Source organism: Silurus meridionalis, chromosome 4 (assembly GCF_014805685.1).
Source record: "Silurus meridionalis isolate SWU-2019-XX chromosome 4, ASM1480568v1, whole genome shotgun sequence".
Lineage (NCBI taxonomy): Eukaryota > Metazoa > Chordata > Actinopteri > Siluriformes > Siluridae > Silurus > Silurus meridionalis.
Genome location: NC_060887.1, coordinates 4,160,248 through 4,185,835, shown reverse-complemented (window position 1 = coordinate 4,185,835; position 25,588 = coordinate 4,160,248). Strand labels below are relative to the sequence as shown.

At 35.8% G+C, this 25,588-nt stretch overlaps 2 protein-coding genes, 1 long non-coding RNA gene and 1 other non-coding gene across 4 annotated transcripts in view; 2 read left to right on the top strand and 2 right to left on the bottom strand.

Annotated features, from left to right (window-relative positions):
- The window catches only part of LOC124384686, a 201,839-nt gene extending 190,732 nt beyond the window's left edge, over positions 1–11,107 (bottom strand). The window contains exons 1-5 of the long non-coding RNA XR_006925473.1: positions 11,093–11,107; positions 10,839–10,977; positions 10,562–10,644; positions 10,429–10,465; positions 10,295–10,345 (exon numbers count right to left, since the gene is read on the bottom strand). This is a non-coding gene — a long non-coding RNA (uncharacterized LOC124384686). The remainder of the gene's footprint in view (positions 1–10,294; positions 10,346–10,428; positions 10,466–10,561; positions 10,645–10,838; positions 10,978–11,092) is intronic.
- LOC124384578 (zinc finger protein 850-like) overlaps positions 1–25,588 on the top strand; it is a 1,373,244-nt gene that overhangs the window by 215,202 nt on the left and 1,132,454 nt on the right. The window contains exon 8 of the mRNA XM_046847550.1: positions 14,508–15,348. Coding sequence (XP_046703506.1) covers positions 14,508–15,348 — 841 coding nt within the window. The remainder of the gene's footprint in view (positions 1–14,507; positions 15,349–25,588) is intronic.
- LOC124384657 (leucine-rich repeat flightless-interacting protein 1-like) overlaps positions 1–25,588 on the bottom strand; it is a 794,289-nt gene that overhangs the window by 324,410 nt on the left and 444,291 nt on the right. The window lies entirely within an intron of this gene.
- trnav-uac lies at positions 4,807–4,879 on the top strand. The gene has a single exon. It is a non-coding gene; the product is annotated as a tRNA-Val (tRNA).

Genomic DNA, 25,588 nt, shown 5'->3' with positions numbered 1-25,588 from the left:
ATGATCTTTTGATGATATATTTTATGAATTTTTATTTATTCTGGAATAATATTCTTGTCTGTTTTTATTAATATTTATGTTCAAAAAACATTGTTTTAGTGTGTTCAATAAATGTTTATCCTGTTCGGCCCGTAACCTAAGGTGGGCTTTAAGTTTTGGCCCCCTGTGCAATTAAGTTTGACACCCTGATATAGATAAATATCATTAATTATTAATAATAACATAATTAAAGGTAATTGAGCAAATCTTTTATCTCAGAAGTGTGTATCAGACTGGTAGCCCTTCACATTAGTCGGTACCCAAGAAGTAGCTCTCGGTGTCAAAAAGGTTGGTGACCCCTAATTTATAATCTTGTTACTTTTATCCCTATATGAACATATACATTTTTATATTTAGTCATTGTGATTTCACCCTTTTACATCGTATCTCTGTTGGTTTCTTTTATTCAGCTCCATCTCACAGATGTTCTGGGACAGCTCTTAGGAGCGTTCTCCTCCGACAGTATCGTCAATTTCAGCTCTTCTCCCTCACCACTGAGATTGCTCCATGTATTAAACATCTCTCTACTCCAGCTGTTACAGAGAACCCCTGTCTGCCTCCTCACATCGTGAAGAATACTTTTACACGTGATATGGGCACACAGACCTCGTCTGACCTTCCTGCTGTTTATCATTAGGTGACACAGACCGACAATAAAGACTATGACGACTCCTGTATTCCTGCATCAACTCTACCATCTCCTCCTTATCCTTCATGTTGGTCCCCTACTGATTATTCTCCTACTTCCCCCGTTCTCTCACCTGAGCATTATTATTATCCTCCCATATCTTCCCCTGAGTCTGATCCTGATTGCTCACCCATGTCTTCTGCAGCAGCAATGGCCCACAAACTCTTCTTTCCCAATAAACATGCTTAAGTCTGCCTTGTTTTTGTTTCTCCTACACACTCATAACATTAGTCAGACCCTATTCTACTCTATTTATTACTAACTGATTATTATTATTTAATTATACTTGGAGTAAATAGGTTACATGAGTTTGATTAAATATACTATACTTATCACCAGTGTTGTGCTGGTTACTAAAAAATAGTAACTAGTTACAGTTACTCGTTACTTTATTCAAAAAGTAACTCAATTATTTTGTTGATTATTTACACCAAAAAGTAATGTGTTACTGTTAAAAGTAACTTTTTAGTTACTTTTTTAAAGAACCTTCTTTAATGTTCCCATTAATGCCCTTTTATGTGTTATGGTCTACAAACACAAAACTGACTTAAACACAAAGTCATTTTTAAACATTATTTTATTAAAGTCAGAGCAGCACAAACTGAATATATCACAAGCATTTCTGAAATAAATAACAAAACAAGCTGAAAACCAGGAAACACCCGGGATCTAAAAGCTGGTCCACTCTCTCCATCATCACACCTCTTCTCTGTACATACCTCACCTCTCGCACCACGTCACTTTAAACTCTGGACTTGCACAGCAAAGTGCACTTTATATTATTTATTTTATACCACACCATACCGCACACTGACACTTTATGGACACTCTATACCGCACACGGACACTTACGGGCCCGTACACCGCACCATACTGCACACGGACACTTTATGGACAACCCATCACTGAAATTGTCTATTGTTTACACTTTGGTACACACTGTTTACTGTTTCACCGTCTACTGCCATAAGGATTTTTTCTGTATATACATTTTTCTCTCTTTGTTTACATACCTATTTTTATATATCCTTATACCTTATATTCTATTTTATATAGTTTTTATACTTTATTTATCTGTTTTTTTCTTTCCCCCCCACCCTATTCCCCTCTTGCCGGACCGTCGTATAAAGCATTTTACTGCATGTCGTACCCTGTATGTATGTGTATGTGATGAATAAAATTTGATTTGATTTGATTGAATAATATATTCACAATCAAAAACTAAAGTGGCTTCTGCATCATAAAAGCTGTTGTGTTGAGCTCTTAAACATGTTCCTTTCACAGCTGAAGTATGAAAACTATCAACAATGTAGAACAGAACACCGGGTTAGCTTCTAGCTTCTAGCTCCTCAGGCATGGGGTTTCTGGAGGTGTTGCTATTGCAGTAGATACGAGCTTCGAACCAGAAAGACACAGCTTACATTAGACTAAAAAGTTTTTGTCTTTATACTCAACTAAAGTGAAATAATGAGCATATTTCCACTTTGAGAAACTCGTCTTGCTCTCGCCTCGACTCGCCATTACTGCCGCACAGACCTGAATAAACGGAGACACGCCCACAGTGTGTCTTCTTCCTGTTTACAGTGGTTCATCCTCCAATCCTACAATGCGTCGCTGTTGTAAACAGGTCAGACTGTAGTCCACACTTCAGCCCAAATGAATTCATTTAAAAAAGTAACAGGTAACGCATCATATGGTAACGGAGTTACTGTATTTTTAACACGCACCAGGACGCCGCTGTTACGTGTGCTGTTTTCTTCTACTCCCCCCTCCTTGTGTTGGCTCTGTCTTCAGCTCTCTACTGTATGTAGGTGGAGTCACCTGGTAATTGTAATGGAGGCCTGGGGAAAAAAGGACCAATGAAGAGCAAGAGCCTGACCAGAGGAGGCGGAGCCTACAGTTCAAAAGCAGCCACTTGAAGTGACCACTGTTTGCTGGTGTAATTTAACAATAGATTAAATAAAAAGGGGTATAAATTATCATGATAAATTATATATCATTCTAAAGGTCTAAGCCTCAAGCATCAATTTTAGATCACTGTTTTTCAATGGAACGCTTATAACGAATATATTTTCTAAATTTGTGTAAACAATACACACAAACAACATGCATAAAAACAGTACTTACACTATAATTGTAATAACGAGTCACAAACGCATCCAAACACACAATTGCTGCAAATTCCTGTTTATTTGGAAAGATAAGGTTCCACTGAACAACATACTGTAGAGCATTTTTGGTCTTTTGTTTGTATCTGTTTTAGAGTAACTTTTGCATAAAGAATGACATCTTGGTGGTAAAAAATAAATATGGCTGGTAGAATATAGTTAAAAAAACAAATGAGAGTAACCACTAAAAAAAGACAAAGACAGGAAGAATCTTATCAGTGATACAACTGAACTCTGCAGGTGTTTGTGGTGATGTTTTGCTTTGCACCACCTTTCATTTCCAATCTTTTATTTTCAGCCAGTTCCATAGAAAATGTAACCAATGAGTGCAGGATTTTAACGACACATGGGAGGTTTTTATTCCCCGTGTGGGCGAGTTCTTAGTTTTATTCATCTTTAGAAGCTCTTAGTGGAGAAAGAGCGCGTGACGTGCACTGTGACGCACCTGGCAGGAAGTGGAATGCAGCTCTTTCCAGCTCGTGATAACTGAGCTTTGTTTACAAGAAATAAAAAAGGAAAGAAAAGCGACAGCGACCTGGTGATCTGCATGTGGATGGAAAATCTGAGTCTATTTTACATCTGTGAGGGAGAAAAGGACCAGAAATATTCTCAGATAAATGTTTGTAGAAATCTACATGTTAATGATATCTTCATAAAATGTTAAATATACATACATGATACATGAGACTTTTAACCCAGTACTTTATTCAAGTACATATTTATATAGATTCTCTACATAACCATAAAAATATTCTTATTCATAACCATAAAGAATTTTTCTTTTCCACAGGAATGAAAGTGTTGAAAACCAGCGTCTGGCACTTAAAGGTATCTATAGTGTTGATGTTTATGTCTTCAGTGTGTAAGACGATACAAGCACATTATTACTGCATGATACGCTTTTATCAAATAAACATATAATATCATTAGTGTGATCTGAGCAGCTTTCATTTCATTTAGTAAATTATTTTACACAACACACCTTTAACATGTACAGAAATGATCAGATTGTAGACTGTATTCATTATGCAGAAATAAAACATGCAGCTTTGTTCTATTATTTATTTATTTATTTTATATGCAGAACCCATGAAGAACTGCATCAGACACGTCACAACCCACGACTGCTAAAAGACCTCGAATCGATGCTGCACAGCACAAACACAACAAAACACAATCCCTCATCGCTTGTGCATTGGAAACTCTTCATGATGCCCGTTATGATTTATTATCTACTAACTGGGTTTCTGCACTACTTAAAGGGAGTTGTAAACTTCCTGGTCTGACAGATGAGGAAAAATCGGTCACATCTGTGTTTTGTGTAAACAAGGTCAGTTATTATCTTCTGTTTTATTTAGTGTGCACAAAATTCAAACAACTTTATTGTTTAGCTGTGGATTTGAGTTTTCTCATTTGTAAAAGTGAATTCAGTGCCCTGATGTTCTTAAAATGAACAGTAGATATGGTTTGTGGTGTAAAAACGTTTACTTCAGGTTTTGGTTTAAACAAAGTCTAATAGTTTTCCTAAACCTGGTTTACAGTCAAGTCTTAACTCCTTAATATTTGTTTATATACATGATTTGAACACATGTTTGATTTAGTTGGATATTAGATGATCCTTTTCTTCCGTCTTATTTAGCCCTTAGCAAAAACGTTTTTGTCTGTGATTTTGGACAAGATCGAGGCAAAGAAACAGTCTATGAGACATGAACTCCTGCAGTCTCTCTGTAGGGGTTATGTAGCCTTATGTGAACAGTGAGGAGACTCTCATAAAGCTCATGCCCAAAACAGTGGAGATGATTGTGACATTTGAGTCAGTGATTTTTCTAAGTTTAATTTATATTTTTCCAGTTAGATTTTGAGAGATATGTTTCTATTTATGCACATTAGACATCAACCTTCTCAGCAGTAGGTTCCATAGTGTAGTGGTCATCACGTCTGCTTTACACGCAGAAGGTCCTGGGTTCGAGCCCCAGTGGAGCCATCCCCTTGAGTCTCTCATTCTAACTTTGGATTGCTTTTCCTCCATTTCTGTTTCAACCACAATGCAGAAACATGCAAAACTGTTTATTTATTTCCAGGATTGAGTAACAATTTGTGAGTAATATATAAACCTCACTCATGTTTGCAACCTGCATGGTTCCACTGGAAGGACCTTCTGTGTGTAAAGCAGATGTGACGACCACAACCCTATGGATCCACACAATCATCTGCACAGCATAAATGAGCAGAAATCATGATTCAGGCAAAATGTTTTCCAGATTACAACTATACAGTTTTGGGAAACTTGTTCCCAATGTACCCTCAGCTTTCTGTTCTCGGTTGAGAGGAATTCAAGTGCTTTTCTAATACTGTATGAGAGTGTGTGATCTGGAGTCTGTGCAGTGGCTGCTGTTCTCACTCTATTTATTCCAGCTCTTTTTTAAAGTCGTGCTACATCCTCGATGACTTCAAACTTTACTCTTTACACTATTAATACAGTTCTAAAATGAATTGTATTGATTTGTATGGATTATCTTGTACGAATTGTATGAATGAAGAATATTAATACATTTTTATTCACTCTATGGTGCTCGGTGGTCAGAGATAAAAACACACAGCACACATTATGACGCGTCCACTGCAAAAAATATCCGTCAAAATAAAGAAATAAAAGCATGATTTAAGAAGAAACTCTACAGACTAGAAACAAGTCAAATGATTTGCCAGTGCAGTAAAATAATTACACTTGGTAAGATTTCTTGAAATAAGAAGTGATTAAAGCGATGCTGCAGCACTCTTGTGTCTGTTTTCTGAAGCAGCTTCTGCACCTGAAGCACAGCACGAGGACTCGACTTCTTTGATGGACCCTTGTGAGGTCTGTTCTGAGTGGAACACGTCTTGGAAAACCTCTGTATGACCCTGACCACTGTACTGTAACTCAGTGTCAGGATGTTACTGATCTTCTTATCGCCTCGGCATCATGGTGGAGTCTCCTGTCATCAGAGAGTCTTTACCATGAGGTGCCGTGTAGAACATCCAGTGGTCAGTATGAGAGAATTGAATAACAGAATATAAGATTTTTATTTTGTTATTTAAAGAGAAGTTTAAATTACATTGGATTTTTTTTTCCATTTGTTGAATTTTAAGTTCATTCATTTTTTCATTCATGTATTTTTGCTCTTGTTGTTAAGTGAAGTTTGTGTCATTGCTGCTACACTGTGCATCTGAACGATCACGACTCAAATCTCACAATAAACTTTAGGGTTTTATCACATTTTCTACTTTCATTCATCTGATTGTCTCCCCAGTGTCCAACTGCTCCATGGCTTTGTGTATCAGTCACCTCACAACTATAGCAAAGAGTTTTTATTATTGACCGAGTAAATTCCAAGTGATTCAGTGCTTATGCTCAGAGACTGACCTGATATACACACACACACACACACACACACACACACACACACACATACACACATACACCACAAAGAGAGAGAGTGAGAGAATAGGCATCTGACACATTACAAAAATAACTTTTATTTGAAAAGGCAACAACAACATTGGACTTTGCATCAAACATCTGTACAATCCAGAGCAGCCTTTGTAACTTCTAGGTCTCATTTCATCTTCTCCAATTTTCCGCGTACCACAGCCAACTGTTTCTGTAGATATTTTTCCTCAGTATCCAACTCAGCAAATTTTCTCATCACTTTTACACCAAGCTCTGTCAACTCCTGATGAACTCCTTGTCTCGTAACACCCTCATCCAACACTGAATACTACACAAAAATACACAACATTTACTTCATATTTTAATACATGCCCTTGTACCACCATTAAGACTACACCAATATATTTAACACAATATAAAATGCATAATACTCACTGCTAATGAGCAAAACTGATCTCTTAATAACACAAACTCTTCCCCTTCCACACGTGGAATTTTGGACGGACTTGTAAATGCCATTTTCCTGCAACAACAAAACACATTTAATGCATTTATAAATATCTCACTACAAAATCAACAAAAAAAACAAATCCTTTACACTCATTAAACATGACACAAAATATTTACCTTTTACAGTATTGTGATGCACGCTTTACTGCAGCTACAATGCACTGAACAGCGCCACCACCAGTTCACTATGACAAACTTATCCTTGAAAACCCGTTACAATAAAGAGTCTCACACACCTAAAATACACCCCTAACCACAAAGTCACACCCCTTTTATTTCAGACATAAAGTATATTTATAACTTTAACTCCAGCTTTCCTAAAACATTGCTTTTGTAATAATATAAAATATGATATGTATTTTATAGATACCTATGCTACACAAATCCAGAAAGATAAAAGACACAATTTATCCCTTTTCCTTTAATAATGTTTACACAAATGCATTTGAAAAAACAACTAAAATTAAATATAGAAAACACAAATCACTTTAATGTAGAAAAAAATAACAAAATGACTGCTTGCTTCACAAAATGACTGCACCCCAAACAATTTTCTACACTTTAAATCTACCTCATGCACATATTAAATACTTCTTGCAAAACACAACACAAAGTCATTACGAGTCTTAATTGCAATACTTCTTAAATGTTCCACACTACAACATAATAGAATGAATGGATTCTTACCTGATAAAAATAATAACCCCCTCCTAAGATCTATTTTTTTATTTCAGCTTGTCATTTATAATTGCTTTTTTATAACAGGCACACTGTCTATACATTATGTTTACAATACTATATTTTTCTATATTTAACTACATTTATATTTATATCTATTATATTCACACTATATTTATCTCCAATCTGCCCCACAACATATTTTTTGCACAGTCCTATACTCATCAAAATAAGAAAAGTTACATATGAACATTGTGTTTTTCTTAACTTCTATGAACTCTTCTATCTTCTCCCAAAACACTTAGAATGAATTACGCTGTCTACAAAAAAAAATAATAAAAAAACTTTTTTAAACAACTCTAATTGACCATTCCATACAAAAACTCAGCAACAATGTGTATAATTTTCTGTAAAGCACAACACTGTAAAACATGGCTTTTTGATTATTTTTTTTATTTGCCTTTTTAAAACAAACACTTTACCACTTACCACACTGAAGCTGTTCCTTGTAATGTCACAAATGAATGCAGTAGAATAAACAATAGTTCAATACACTTGTCTCAGATCGCCTTCTTTCACAGATGACCTGTGTAAAACTGTACCAACAAACTGTACTGAAACCTGCTTTTTACCAGCAGCATGACATCATCAAAATGTGGGTGGTCCCACCACACCCACATTCACACCACATCCTTATTTCTCAAAATATTTCTCCTCCTCCTCCTCCTACAACTGCTATTATATATTTATTTCACTTTTTTATGATCAGCCTTCTGTAACTTATTAGAAACTTTACCTAAAATAAATTTATCATGTGTTTCTCTTTCTTTTTATTTATTTATTTGTTTATTAAATTTTTTTTACCATATGAAATAAGATGTTGTTTCATCAGAGCTCTTGTGTTTTTTATCTTTTTTCCTTTTTGATACATTTCTGTTCACATACTCAAGTAAACAAACAAAACAAAAACAAACAATAAATCAATATATATATAGGTAGGCCTAATACATTTATGTGTTATATATTAACATATATACTTTATTTTTCTTTTTTTATGGCACTTTACACTCTGCTTACAATTTCAAATTCCACAATTACTTGATTTCCTGAATAAATATTTTAAATGACAATCCAGATATTTATTTACTTAAAATATTCATAAAATAAAATAGTTCTATAGTGCTACACTGTAGTCCACAACATACAATATAAAATATTAACAATTTAACTTAAATATTACCTTTTTTTTTTAATCTTATTGATATTGTCTATATATTTCTCAAACATAATTAAATATTCACTGAAAATAATTTTGAATAATATTTAATATAATGTTTTTACAAAACACAGTAATATATATTGCTCTAAACAATAAAACAAACAATAACAGTTGACTGCAACTATAATTACCACAAACTCATACAGCACAATACATGACCCTACATTGAAACAACACTTTCCCTTACATTTTTCATTTCCATGTTTTACCCAATTTCATACAAAAATAATACAATAAAAAATACACTATAAATAACAATAAAAATATACAATAAATAAATAAATAAAAAACAAATCATGCTACATCTTTACAATTCCACTTGAAAATATAATTGTAAACTAAAATATTTCAGTTCATTAAAGGAAAAATTATTGTAAATATATTTTAATCTAATTATATAAAACAATTTTTACAAAACTTTTTTCAAAAACAAACAAAAAAATAAATACATCTCATTTAAATTCAATAAAAAATTTAAAATGGGTTTTAAAATGTTTTCCCCTAATAACATTGACCTTTTCACTACTTACATTTATGCCTAAACTGTTAATTAAAACCACTGTATAGTTTTTTCAATTATAAAACAATAAAATACATTTTACACAATGTATAAATACTTAATTTGAGCACCAAAAAAAATACAATACATACAAATTACCTCATTAAAATAAAGGAAAAAAAAATAACTGTATATGCCAGTTACAGTAAATCCTGACAATTTGAGAAATGTAGCATTAACACTGATATAGTCAGAACTTTACATCCTGATGACTCTAATAATGATCCTAAAACAAACAGTACATGTAGCCAGCATTCACACTCTATTCATATAGACTGCCTTCACACTAATAGCTATCATCAACACAGTAATCACCTGATAATGTGCTCTCATAATGCACACACACACAAAAGAAGTCGTTAAGAGGATTATCCATCTGCCTCCTCTCTACACATGTGTGAACTACTTCAAGGTCAAAGTCAAACATTTACTTCATTGATAGAACCAAAAAGCAACACTTGAAAAAAAAAAACCCATACATCTATGGGAATATATTTTCACAATTTTTGGTTTATAAACATCTCACATTTCTTAAACCTCTTCATATAATTTTAATTGACTTTTCTCATAGAAGCTACATTTTTATTTACTCTTCTCTTCACAACTCTTTCATGTAAACATAACACATATAAAAAGTATTTCATTAATTCCATATATAGTGCAGTCAAAAAGACCAATTAAAGCACAATAACTTATAAAGTACTTTTTGTGTTGTTAACTGTTCTCTTTGCTGTGGGCTTTGGGTCTGTATGAATATAAAATAAAACTGCACAATAAAATAAACAATAAAACAAAGCTGCGTGTTTGATTTCTGCATAATGAATATAATTTTCAATCTGATCATCTGATCATTTGAGGGAAATGTACAAATAGCTTTAGCACATGTTTATATAAATCTGTATCTCCTCTAGAAAATAGTTTATAACATGTCACATCTAAATACCTTTGTCAGCTTCCTGCTCGTTCTCAGTCTGCGTGGAGGAGCACTTTTTCTCTGTAATGACAAACAATTTATTACAGTCAAAGCAAATACCTTCTACATCAACATCTACAGAAACTCAGAGATTTCAGTGTTACCTTTGTTCAACTCATTTCCCTGTTTGAAGAGTTTTTCCTGTTGAGGATCAAAAACAAAAATAACATTTAGTTTTATTTAGTCACATTTCTCACTTCAGTTCAATGACGTCTGCCTGTAATCAAAAGAAAGTACCTCGATTAAGCAGATGCTTTTCTCGAAGCTACTGATTGTGTACTTCAGGCCTCGGATTTCCAGATTTTGTCTGGTGTTCACTTCTGTAAAATAATTTATATTTATATGAATACCACTATTTTTTCATTTTTTTCATTAAACAAAACAAAATATTTGTTGATTTATTGTTACACTGTTGCTGACATTATTATCAGATTTATTATTATTATTATTATTATTATTATTATTATTATTATTATTATTATTATTAATATAACTAACACATTATTTATCATACAACTGAGCAGTTGAGGGCCCATGATAGCAGCTCCAACAGTCATTTAGTTGAATCTTCTGAGGAGAAGTGGGTTCCACACACCAGCCATCAACCAGAAAAGAGGTTCAAGCAGTCTCCAAACTCAGCACCTGTTTCAGTTCTACCAGTAAGAGTGAGAGACAGAAAATCCCAGTGATCCCAGAGCCAATGAAGTTTGCAGATTTAGAACTCAAGCCCGTTGGCCATGCCCACTGCTTTGTGATCTGTGTTTGTACCTATAAACTTCTTTCACGCGCTCCGGTCTGAAGTTAATGTTGGTCGCGTGAGTTTTTCTCCACTTCTCTTCCAGTGTCCTGATTCTTTACACCTCTGATCATGAAATCAGAGTCCAGACTGAGATCTTTAGAAGAACCTCCACACACTCCTGCTGCTGCTGCTGCTGGATCAAAGGTACAATTTATTCATGTCTCAACTTTCAGTGTGGTTTGCAGGGCAAAGATACATCATAATGTATTTTATAATTAAATCATAAAAAAATACCTTAACTTTAAATGTATCACAATAAACTACTGTTTTTTTATTTATTTCAAAAAAATCCCTTTACAAGGAAACATGAAATTTCTCCCCAAATCTTTAATCAATTGTCCTATTTGATCTGTTCTTCAGCTTTTTACTCAGTTGATAAAGTAAACAATGTTTAATACCAACAGCTTTTACACATGCAACCAGTTAACAGATCAAATATTCACATGCGTATCCCAGTGATCTCCCAGAGGAAGTTTAGTTTTAAAGTGAAGTATTAACTACCAGACATGAAATCCAGACATACAAAGATATCAAACCATTCAGAAGTTTAAAAATCCTTTTGAAACCAATGCAATCAGTATGTTTGCAACAGTAAGGATGTGAAGGTCTTGAGAGAGCTCTTCACTTTTACCCATCATGAGATGTTTCTTGTGTAACACCTTGGTAATGGGACACCTTTATACAGGCCATCAGTTGGGACTGAAGCAGCTGATGTTAATTTACAATGACAATAGGCAGGATTGCTTTCTAATTACTGATTGATATCTACTGCTGTCTTGGCTTTTCATTCCTTTTTGCACCTCCCTGTCTTCATGTGTTCAATAGTTTTTCTTGTGTGTGTGTTGTTTCACAACATTACACAACTTCAATAATGGACATGTATGGTTTGATTTCCTTGTATGTGTGGATTGTATGGGTTGTTACCAACATCTGATAAAGATTTCATGTCACTATCACCTTTAGAAATATATTTACTGTGAAAAATGTTGACATGTTCAATACTTATTTTACCCGCTGTATGTAAAGCAGAGCATAAGCACTGATGATATTTATCATTTCCCCTTACCTTTCAGCTTCACCTTCATCACCCTATCAGAAACTCTCTTCACCTCCACTACACTCTTACTGTACTCTTCCTTCAGAATCACCCCTACACCATTTCTCTTTCCATCCACACCATGATAGAACAGTTTTAACACCTCCGATGTTCCTGGTCTTATTCACTTTCCATTTTGTCTCCTAAACACACAACATATCTACCTTTCTCCTCTCCATCATATCAGCTCCCTCTTTCCCTTTACCAGTCATAGTAATGTAAGAAAAAATTATAAGGACAACACAGATTGTAATGAGGAAGTTTATAACAGTGTAGCAATGACAAAATACACTAAGCACTTTGGGTTCATCGGAGTCAGAAAGAACCTCGAGCAAACTCTGCCCAGATATTTTATAATCTTCTTCCCTTTGAAGTATAGACTGGAGTTATCCTTTAAATGTAAATTAGATATAGGACATACGTGAGGAAACAAAAGGCTGGGGGATACCATTCTCGGGGCGGAGGTCAGCAGGTGGTAATCACCGGTATCACAGAACACAACAGGTTCCACAGTCTTTTTCTCCTTCTCCTGGAATTGAAAATAAGATGATATAATGCTGCCTGTTCTGGTACTGGGAAAACACCTCCACCTTGAAGACATAAATATCGGGGATTTTGGAAGATTTTATACAAGTATTAAAAGTTAATTTTATGTGACTAACAAATTAATTGTTCTCAGGTGTTGATATTCATCAATAGATTTCAGATCTCTGTTTTTTAATGGAGCAGTACACAATAACAACATGCATAAAAAACCGCACTACTTACATTATTATAATTCCGAATAACTTTCACATAAAAAAACGACATCTTGCTGGTAAAAAAAACCCAACTATGGCTGGTAGAAAATAGTGTTAAAAATGGTTGATACCACAAAAAAAAAAAAATTAATAAAATAAAAAATTAAAAGCGGTGGAATCTTGGGTTGAGTCTCTACTCTCTCTGCAGGTGTCGTCATGTTTTTTTATGCACCGTCTCTCATTTCAAACCTTTTCTTTCCAGCCAGTAGCATTATGGAAACAAAATGATTGATTGCAAATGTAGCCAATAAGTGCAGGATTCTAACGATATATGTGTGGATTTTATTCTCCACGTGTATGAGTCCTAGTTTTATTACAATTTACAAACTCTTACTGCCAGAAGTAGCAGGTGCATAGTGACAAACCAGGAAGTGATGCAGCTCTCAGGTCAACACAAACAGCTGTTTATAGCTTGGGCTAACTGGACTTTGTTTACAAAAAAAAAAAAACAAGGAAAAAAAATGGACAATCAAAAAAGTTGTTTTATCTGAGATTTGCAAAAAAGCAGCAATGTGGAAAATATTTTTTGGGGCGGAGTAACAACAGAGACTCAGAGATCTGCATGGAGATGTGATTTTACATCTGTAAGTTACAATATATCTCCCTTTATAGTTTTATACGAATTTATTGGTTTTATTGCCTGTTTGTTTTTATAAGAGAAATGCTTGAAACGTAAGTGTGTGTGTGTGTGTGTGTATTGTTGAGATTGGAATGTCCAGACATCAATATGAATGGCCATGGCTGTAAAACAAGAGCTTGTCTGGCTACCTGGCAGCAATATGAATGCCAAATCAACATCAATAGCCCCAAACATGTATAACAAAAGCCTTAAATGATCAGCAATTCATTAATATGCAGACTGTATTAATAGAGTATGAATGATCACCTGAGTTTAACAGGTGTCTCTCAAATAGGGGAAGGAAGAAAAGGATCAGACATAGTCTCAGATAAATGTTTGTAGGAATCCCTTTTTTTTATGATATCTTCATTCAATTTAAAATATAAAATCTTGATAAATGTGGCTTTAACCCATTATTTTTCTGGATTTCTCCAGGACTGATTTCATGTATTTATATATGAAGGAATAAAACATTTTATTAAAGGATTTATTTTTTACAGTACTTAATCATCTATAACTTATTATCTTTTGAGCAATATTAACTGTGAATAATGGACAGTAAAGCTCAAAGTGTCTTCTTTTTAAGGATATTTAAATTGTATATGTCGTCTACTTTTATCAGGAACTGTTAACATTTAAAGTTAGGTAGAGCATTTCAGCTGTGAGTCCCAAAATCTGTGTCGAGGCCCAACAGGTTAAAGGTTTTCTAAAAGGCCTCAAAATATCTCTCATTTAACTTGTTTCAAACCATATCAGATTACTATAGCAGACATTTCTGATAACATGCAAGACCACATCTAAGATTATTACAGTATATTGAATCATTTTATATTGTTTTCCAGATGCACCACTGCTCAGATTGTGGGAAGAATTTTACTAAAATTGCTGTTCTGAAAAGACACCAACGTATCCACACAGGAGAGAAGCCTTATCACTGTGAACAGTGTGGGAAGAGTTTTACTCAACAGGGTCATCTCAAATCGCACCAGCGTATCCACACAAGAGTGAAACCATATCACTGTGAACAGTGTGGGAAGAGTTTTAATCGTCAGAGTAGTTTCAAATCGCACCAGCGTATCCACACAGGAGTGAAACCATATCACTGTGAACAGTGTGGGAAAAGTTTTAATCGTCAGAGTAGTCTCAAAGTACACCAGCGTATCCACACAGGAGAGAAGCCTTATTACTGTGAACAGTGTTGGAAGAGTTTTAATCATCAGAGTAATCTCAAATTACACCAGCGTATCCACACAGGAGAGAAGCCGTATCACTGTGAACAGTGTGGGAAGAGTTTTACTCAGCAGGGTAGTCTCAGATTACACCAGCGTATCCACACAGGAGAGAAGCCGTATCACTGTGATCAGTGTGGGAAGAGTTTTACTCAGCAGGGTAGTCTCAGATTACATCAGCGTATCCACACAGGAGTGAAGCCGTATTACTGTGAACAGTGTGGGAAGAGTTTTAATTGCCAGAGTCATCTCAAATCACATCAGTGTATTCACACAAGAGAGAAGCCGTATTACTGTGAACAGTGTGGGAAGAGTTTTACTACACAGAGTAATCTCAAATCACACCAGCGTATCCACACAGGACAGAAGCCGTATTACTGTGAACAGTGTGGGAAGAGTTTTACTCAACAGAGCCATCTCAAATCACACCAGCGTATCCACACAGGAGAGAAGCCGTATTGCTGTGAACAGTGTGGGAAGAGTTTTACTCATCAGGATAATCTCAGATTACACCACCGTGTCCACACAGGAGAGAAGCCGTATCACTGTGAACAGTGTGGGAAGAGTTTTAGTGCTCGGAGTGCCCTCCTCAGCCACCAGCAGAGTCATACAGGACAGAAGCTGTACCTCTGTGGACACTGTGGACGGAGCTATGTTTATCAACGCTCATTAAGGAACCACAAGTGCTCTAACATACAACCATAAAACAAATCATTTTCTTAAATTTCTTATTTGAAGGGATGTAAAGGGAAATTGTACTTTAAATATTGGGGGAACTTTAAATTGTAATGTTAATTTTAATTAGCTCTAACAAACTGGACACCTTTCAAATCCATCAGAACATTGTTGGTTCATCTACAGTTACACTACAACTACACTTTATGGCATTATGTATGTGTTAGGCGTGAGTGACTGAGGCGGAAGCCGAAGCACCAAATAACAAAGTTTTAATGAAGTACTGCAGCAAACACAAAAGACCAAACGAAAACAATAACGGACGGTGAAGTGGGGCGAGTGAGGTGTTTATTAAGGCGTGTGTAACAATAGACAGGTGTGCGAAATCAGTATGATGGTGAATGTTAAAAGTTGATTATTCTAAATGGACTGTATGAGTCTCGGTGTCATTAAAAACGTCTTCAGGAACATTTTTTGGTATTATTTCATGAACAGTTCACTTATTATTCTCTTGCTATTGTTTGTTAACTTTCTAAGGAAGAAAATAGAAATGCTGGTGATAGAAACAATGTTTTGATTCTATATCATAAATGATTATGAAGCATCAACAAATCATCATTGTTATTTACTAAATAAAAATTCAGTTATTAACAAAATTCTATTATACAGAAAGAATAAAATGGAAAGCAATCAACTTTAATGTGGGAGCATTAAAATCTGTGTTTCCAGGGTCCAACTGTGACACTCAGTAACTTCAGGAGTCTCAGTCTAGAATTGTATGCAGTTCTCACTGCTCTGAATACAAGAACACCCGAGCTTCATCACCAAATGGAAATAAAAGTTAATTAATAACCAAAACAACTAAAATCTAATGGATATTTACACTACATGCTGCATACAAAATTACGTGTATACAAAATTTTGACAACTTTCCACTTAAATAAAAATAAATATAAAGAAAATGGTGCAATGTGCTTTTGACCAAGTTATTATGGTTCATTGAAATGTATAGTATAAGCAAACATTACAGGTTTGAATGTGTGCAGCTCAGTGTTGCGAAAACTAAATAATACAGATTTACATATATATAAATACACTTTTGCTCCACTATTACATTAGGATTAGTTTACACACTGAAATACCTTATACAAATTGCACAGAGTGGGTAGTTTATTACTACTATTTATCTACATTATAACTGTAATATGTTGGCAAACATTTCATAATTAAAGCCAGCGGTGGCAAAGGTTCACACATCCTTCACTCAGTAGAAGTACAGATACTCATGTTTTAAAATACTCAGGTAAAAGTTGAAGTACTGACTATACATTTTTTACTCAAGTTTAGGTAAAGAGGTTTGAGCTCTGACATTAAGTACATTAAGTAAAACAACACATTCGCACCCCACATCGTCACATATCGACGCTGTGGATGTTGCGTCCGACGGCGTCCACATCCGACGCCGAGGGTACCCTTCGCCGCTTTCAACGCATCGGACGGAAACCCTTCGCGTTGCTTTTCGATAGATATTGACAATAGTCCAGATTTAAATTGTCCCAATGCGATTGTCACTAAAGTGTTCATGTGTTAAGTGTTTTCCAGGTTTAGACTCCGAATGGCCTGTGGGCAGAATCTCCTCCTTATTCTCCCTCTGTTTGTCTTCAAGGATCGGAAACGCTTTCCTGAACGCAACACAGAAAAGAGGACTTCTTTATTGGGATGGCTGAGATCCTCCAATATCTTTTCTGCCCTGGTCCAGCACCGCTTGCTGTACATGTCCTGCAGTTCAGGGAGCTCAGAACGCTCAGCTGACTGCACCACCCTCTGGTGCCTGCCCTGCATGGTGCATTTCTCAAACCAAGAAGTGATACTACCCATCAGGACACTTTCAACGGTGCAGTTGAAGAAAGACCTCAGCACCAGAGAAGGTGATTTAAAGTCTCTTAAGCATCTCAGGTGGTATAGACGCTGCCTGGCCTTCATCAGGGTGACGATCCCAGCCAACATGTCCATGTGGGACCCACATGGGTTTTATCTGGGTTATATGGGCATCACGTGGGCATGGGTCAGAGTGGGCAATGAATGTGGGCCCCAGCTTAGTCAGGGTTGTGGGCCCCAGTTAAGTTGCCCATTTTGTTTATTTGAGGGCCCTGTATGGGCCACATTTGGGCTATATTTAGCTATATTATTCAATTGATATGTTTTTGCGTGTTTTATATGATCAAAACAAAAATTTTATATATTAACAATAACATAGTACAACCTTTAGTTAAAATTTAAAAAAAAGAAAAAATTGCATGTGCAGCTCACAGAGTCTTCCATTGTCTCCTGTGTTCCCGCCTTCTCATTCTGAAAAAACGGCCATCAATCACTACCACTGATCACCTGACCTGACCTGGATGACCTGACCTGACCTGAACTGACCTGGATGACCTGACCTGACCTGAACTGACCTGGATGACCTGACCTGACCTGACCTGACCTGGATAACCTGACATCTCTGTCACGGTAAGAAATTTCATTTAATGTATACTTCTGAAAGATTGTGTGGTAATTAAAGTTACAGGCACGATATAAAGAAGGTAAGTGTGGAGAGTGAACTGGTTTACCTCAGAGATAAACACCTGTGGAAAACTGAACATTCTTAATGATTAGCAGATAACTAGGAAATTGTCTACTAAAATGTGGAAATAACGATTTTTTAAACCATTTTCACCCGTGTTTTCACAGGAGGGTGAAACAGTAAAAGCACTGTGGAGTCTCTTTCTCTTTCACCATCTTTATAACATGTGTATATACAATACACAGAGAAAAGCTTTGAGGAGATTGTGATAATACTTAACATTATTTTAATGTGATTTAGGTGAAATAAGTAAAGATGATAAAAAAACTTTTATATTTATATAATTTCTAAACATTACTAAAAATATAATACGTTATGATTACGTTAAATATAATAAACGTCATTTTGCGCTGTTCATAAAGTCAGTCAGATCAGTTAACAGTTTGGGCAAATGGTGGATTAGAAGGTATTTACAACCTTGTGATTTGTTTTTTTATTTATCCATGTAACTTGCATGCATACAAATAATGGGTTGTGCCCTGGTTGACGCAGTAGCATGCTCTACTTTATATAATTTTTTGCTTAACAGGAAGCCTGAAGCAGAAGCGTTTGCTGAAAACTGTCAGTAAGAAAGAGCTGGAGAAAGCGGTTGGTAAATGGTTCACAAATGCAAGAGACAGAGAAGGCAACCGTGCTTTGAGAGCTCAGTGGGACCGTGATCGGAGTGCAGTACAGCCGGAAGTGTAACCTATAGCTAGGGCTGCACAATTAATAATATTTTATCCCTATCACTGTTTTTGCCTCTGTTTAATTAGAGGAATACTCCACCCTGAGATGAAAAAATATCTTTTAAATTACTTATCCTTAAGGCATCTATACGGTGCTGAGAAGAAAACACATGCCAATAGAAAAACACCAGCAAATAAAAACAACGTTATAAGTTTGACAACACATGTGCTGCAAACCTCACAACACAACCAAACAGAAACACGCTGTAAATCCTCACACACAACCAAACACAGAAACACGCTGCAAATCCTCACAACACAACCAAACACAGAAACACTGCAAATCCTCACACACAACCAAACACAGAAACACGCTGCAAATCCTCACACACAAACACAGAAACGCTGCAAATCCTCACAACACAACCAAACACAGAAACACTGCAAATCCTCACACACAACCAAACACAAACACAGAAACACTGCAAATCCTCACACACAACCAAACACAGAAACACGCTGAAATCCTCACAACACAACCAAACACAGAAACACGCTGTAAATCCTCACAACAAAACCAAACACAGAAACACGCTGCAAATCCTCACAACACAACCAACACAGAAACAGCTGCAAATCCTCACAACACAACCAAACACAGAAACACGCTGTAAATCCTCACAACCAAACAGAAACACGCTGAAATCCTCACAACACAACCAAACACAGAAACACTGCAAATCCTCACAACACAACCAAACACAGAAACACGCTGAAATCCTCACAACACAACCAAACACAGAAACAGCTGCAAATCCTCACAACCAAACACAGAAACGCTGCAAATCCTCACAACACATCCAAACACAGAAACACGCTGCAAATCACAACACAACCAAACACAGAAACATGCAAATCCTCACAACACAACCAAACACAGAAACACGCTGCAACCTCACAACACAAACACAGAAACGCTGCAAATCCTCACACAACCAAACAGAAACACGCTGAAATCCTCACAACACAACAAACACAGAAACATGCAAATCCTCACACACAACCAAACACAGAAACACGCAAATCCTCACAACACACCAAACACAGAAACACGCAAATCCTCACAACCAAACACAGAAACACGCAAATCCTCACACAACCAAACACAGAAACACGCTGCAAATCCTCACAACACAATAAACACAGAAACACGCTGCAAATCCTCAAACACAACCAAACACAGAAACACGCTGCAAATCCTCAACACAACCAAACACAGAAACACGCTGAAATCCTCACACACAACCAAACACAGAAACACGCTGTAAATCCTCACAACACAACCAAACACAGAAACATGCAAATCCTCACAACACAACCAAACACAGAAACACGCAAATCCTCACAACACAACCAAACACAGAAACACGCTGTAAATCCTCACAACACATCCAAACACAGAACACGCTGCAAATCACAACACAACCAAACACAGAAACACTGCAAATCCTCACAACCAAACACAGAAACACTGCAAATCCTCACAACAAACCAAACACAGAAACACGCTGCAAATCCTCACAACAACCAAACACAGAAACACGCAAATCCTCACACAACCAAACACAGAAACGCTGCAAATCCTCACAACACAACAAACACAGAAACACGCAAATCCTCACAACCAAACACAGAAACACGCTGCAAACCTCACAACACAACAAACACAGAAACACGCAAATCCTCACAACACAACCAAACACAGAAACACGCTGCAAATCACAACACAACCAAACACAGAAACACGCTGCAAATCCTCACAACACAACCAAACACAGAAACACGCTGCAAATCACAACACAACCAAACACAGAAACACGCTGCAAATCCTCACAACACAACAAACACAGAAACACGCTGCAATCCTCACAACACAACCAAACACAGAAACACGCTGTAAATCCTCACAACACAACCAAACACAGAAACACGCTGCAAATCCTCACAACACAACCAAACACAGAAACACGCTGCAAACCCTCACAACACAACCAAACACAGAAACACGCTGCAAATCCTCACAACACAACCAAACACAGAAACACGCTGAAATCCTCACAACACCAAACACAGAAACACGCTGCAAATCCTCACAACACAACCAAACACAGAAACACGCTGCAAAACAACACAACCAAACAGAAACACGCTGCAAATCCTCAAACACAACCAAACACAGAAACACGCTGTAAATCCTCACAACACAACCAAACACAGAAACACGCTGCAAATCCTCAACACAACCAAACACAGAAACACGCTGCAAATCCTCAAACACAACCAAACAGAAACACGCAAATCCTCACAACACAACCAAACACAGAAACACAAATCCTCACAACACAACCAAACACAGAAACACGCTGCAAATCCTCAACACAACCAAACACAGAAACACGCTGCAAATCACAACACAACCAAACACAGAACACGCTGCAAAACAACACAACCAAACACAGAAACACACTGCAAATCCTCAACACAACCAAACACAGAAACATGCAAATCCTCACAACACAACCAAACACAGAAACACGCCAAATCCTCACAACAACCAAACACAGAACACGCTGCAAATCCTCACAACAACCAAACACAGAAACACGCTGCAAATCCTCACACACAACCAAACACAGAAACACGCAAATCCTCAACACAACCAAACAGAAACACGCTGTAAATCCTCACAACACAACCAAACACAGAAACACTGCAAATCCTCAACACAACCAAACACAGAAACACGCTGCAAACCCCACAACACAACCAAACACAGAAACACGCTGCAAATCACAACACAACCAAACACAGAAACACGCTGTAAATCCTCACAACACAACCAAACACAGAAACACGCTGCAAATCACAACACAACCAAACACAGAAACACGCTGTAAATCCTCACAACAACCAAACACAGAAACACGCTGTAAATCCTCACAACACAACCAAACACAGAAACACGCTGTAAATCCTCACAACACAACCAAACACAGAAACACGCTGCAAATCCTCACAACACAACCAAACACAGAAACACGCTGCAAACCTCACAACACAACCAAACACAGAAACACGCTGCAAATCCTCACAACACAACCAAACACAGAAACACGCTGCAAAACAACACAACCAAACACAGAAACACGCTGCAAATCCTCACAACACAACCAAACACAGAAACACGCTGCAAAACAACACAACCAAACACAGAAACACGCAAATCCTCACAACAACCAAACACAGAAACACGCTGCAAAACAACACAACCAAACACAGAAACACGCAAATCCTCACAACACAACCAAACACAGAACACGCTGCAAATCACAACACAACCAAACACAGAAACACGCTGCAAATCCTCACAACACAACCAAACACAGAAACACGCTGCAAATCCTCACAACACAACCAAACAGAAACACGCTGTAAATCCTCACACACCAAACACAGAACACGCTGCAAATCCTCACAACACAACCAAACAGAAACACGCTGTAAATCCTCACAACACAACAAACACAGAAACACGCTGCAAATCCTCACAACACATCCAAACACAGAAACACGCTGTAAATCCTCACAACACAATAAACACAGAAACATGCAAACTGTTTATTTATTTTATCATTGTTTGTTTATGATTCTTTGGCCTTTTGGATATTATTATTCTAAATAATCTGATGAAATACACAATTAACTTAAAAACGTTATTATGTTAACTGGCAAAGCCAAGGAATCATGATCAGGATGTTAAAATAAACAAAAAACTCACCTTTCAGATCATCAACACCACCACTGATCAATAGACACTGAACAAGCAGTCCCGGGGTCATCACTTGTTGGGGGTCCCCATGAAACATTTATTTTGTGGTCTGTACTGTTTGCAGTGTAAATGAATTGGTTGTGTTGTGAGGATTTGCAGGACGTTTCTGTATTTAGTTGTGAGGATTTGCAGCTCGTGTTGTTTAACTGATGAAGATGTTTTCTTAATTTGCTGGTGTTTTTTCTATTTGCATATGTTTTCTTCAGTTGCAGTGCGTTGAACTTTCTGGTCCACCGTGATCTGAGGTGTGATTTACATCTTTCAGCTGATCAGAATCATTGTTCAATCACTGGCTTTTGGCAATGACCAAATATTCGTTTAAGAGTCAAGTTCAGACGCAAGGTTGATATTTTAATTGTTACTTTTATAAGTTTTGGATTCCATGACTGGACCCCCGGCATAAGTTATTACTGTGTGAGACAGAGGTGGGAACAATTCACTGATGAGATTCTAGGATATGTCTGTATTATATTAATGCATGTTTTTTTAGATTCTGCTGTGAATGGTAGTATTTTAAAATGTACTAAATTGCCTTTTCTGTCTTCTCTTTCTTTACTGTTTTGTAGGTGTGCAGCCGAGGAATCTGCATAGACCCACCAGTGAACTATTCTACATTAGTAATTCTGTTATTCCTGTTTCCTGTTTTTTTACTTTAATTCATTTAAATTAAATGTGATTCACACATTCTGAGTTGAAGTAATTTATTTTTCACAGTTCAAATCCTCAACTGTGTAATTTTAAACATAAAGCAGCACATAAAATCAAATAATATTAGTTCTTTGTTTGGTCAGGCACAGTTTTACATTGTAACTGAGGTTTGAAATGAGCCCACCATGGACCTATCATTTGCTTGGTGTCATTTTGTCTTGTATTATGGAGCACTTCAGTCCTTAAGCAATATTGTTATGTTTTACTGTGTACTGCACCAACTGTACAGCATATGATTAAAATGACAATAAAAACCATTTATTTCACTGTAGGAACTATTTTTAATTTCTTGTACAGGTAGATAGATAGATAGATAGATAGATAGATAGATAGATAGATAGATAGATAGATAGATAGATAGATAGATAGATAGATAGATAGATAGATAGATTGATTGATTGATTGATTGATTGATTGATTTGATTCATTAATTGATTGATTGATTTTGCCCAAACCTGAGATCTTTATTTTTGGTCTGTTCTACTAAAAATAAATGCGATTCATATTATCAATCGCGTTTAACGACATTTAAAATGATACCAAACATGTGAAGTTAAAATTCATACATTCTTAAATTATAATGAATGCAGTATGCAAGTATAGTAGCTTGAATTCCAGAAATTCTTAATCATCTTTTCATGACCCGGTCATATCCCCAGGAGGGAAGGAGGGGGCTCAAGGATGGGTGAGTGGGCAGCTGAACAGATGTCTTCCTCTCCTCAAATTAAAGAGATCTTCTCCTCAAATAAAAAAGTTTAATGTTTTGTTGCATAGCAGTTCTCAGGGTCTGACCTCATGGAAAGATCTGACCATCCTTACACTTTCTCTATAATTCCTGAGGAACAGGAAATGGCAGCACTGGAGAGTAAAAATCTGTAAAGCTCTGGGCAGGTTTAGATTCAGCATGTTAGCACATGACTTACATATAATAAAGTACAAATCTATAATTATTGTAATGTTTAATGAACATGTAATTTTTGTTGTGTTTTGTTTATTTTAATAAAGTTTTGGACTTCATTTAAATCATAACTAAAAATAAAAGTTTAGTTAGAATGAAGTCTTATAACATCTACTGTTAAAATAAAACTTTTAACAACCTCAGTTAGTTAAAAACATCAGAAATCACACTTTGGCATTCAACACATTACAAAATAATTTAATTCAATACATTAATTTTAAAAACTCAATCCATTCAGTTTTGTTTGTTAATTTAAACTCTGTAGATTCAGTTCAAGTCACTCGGTTAAAAAAAATGATTTAAAAATAATGAGGTCCTGAAGAGTCGGTTCACTGGTTTCAATTCAATTGAGTCTGAATCAAAAGATTAACTGGTAAATGACTCGATTCCACAGTTCTAAAAAATCTGTAACATAAAACATTGTCTTCTTAAAAATATTTTTTTCAGCAGTCTCATTTAAGAAAACATCTCAACATTCACTGTTTCTAGTTCAATAACAGAACAAATAGCATTTGTACAGTTCAGAGTCTGATTTGAGGTTTGATCAAGTTTATATTTCATTCTAACAATATGTTTGATTGAGTTCTTGCATGTAGATGATACTTTTAATAAATTTAATACTAACTTCATGCAGTTTCTCAACATAAAAATGGGATTTTATAAAAACCTTTTGACAAAACTGTTTCAATGTTATTAAATCTGTACTCGTTATTTCTACATTATTTATTATATTAATTTTAATCAGCTTCATTTAAATTCAGTTTCATTTATTTATATCACAAAAATTCAGCTTAAAAATTAAACATGAACCCCCGTATGTAAAACAGTAAACAGTTTAAGTTTAAGAAAAATATCTATAATTATTAATATAAATGATAATAATAATGATAATAATGATAATAATAATAATAATAATAATAATAATAATAATAATAATAATAATTAAATAATAAAAAAACTGCAGTTGGTTGTCAGATTTCAGTCTTACACTGCCCTCTAGTGGCTCTGTCAGGACTTTCTTTTTACTTAAATATGTACAAATATTATTACTCGTTCTTCGTTGTCTAGTTATATCAAGTTGAGGAGTCTCCCCCGTGTGGGTGGAGGAGGAACTGCTACAGTTTAGAGCCTGAATTGAGGTCAGATCAAGTTGAGTTTCAACAGTAAGTTTGATTGAGTTAAATTTAAAATAAGGTTCAT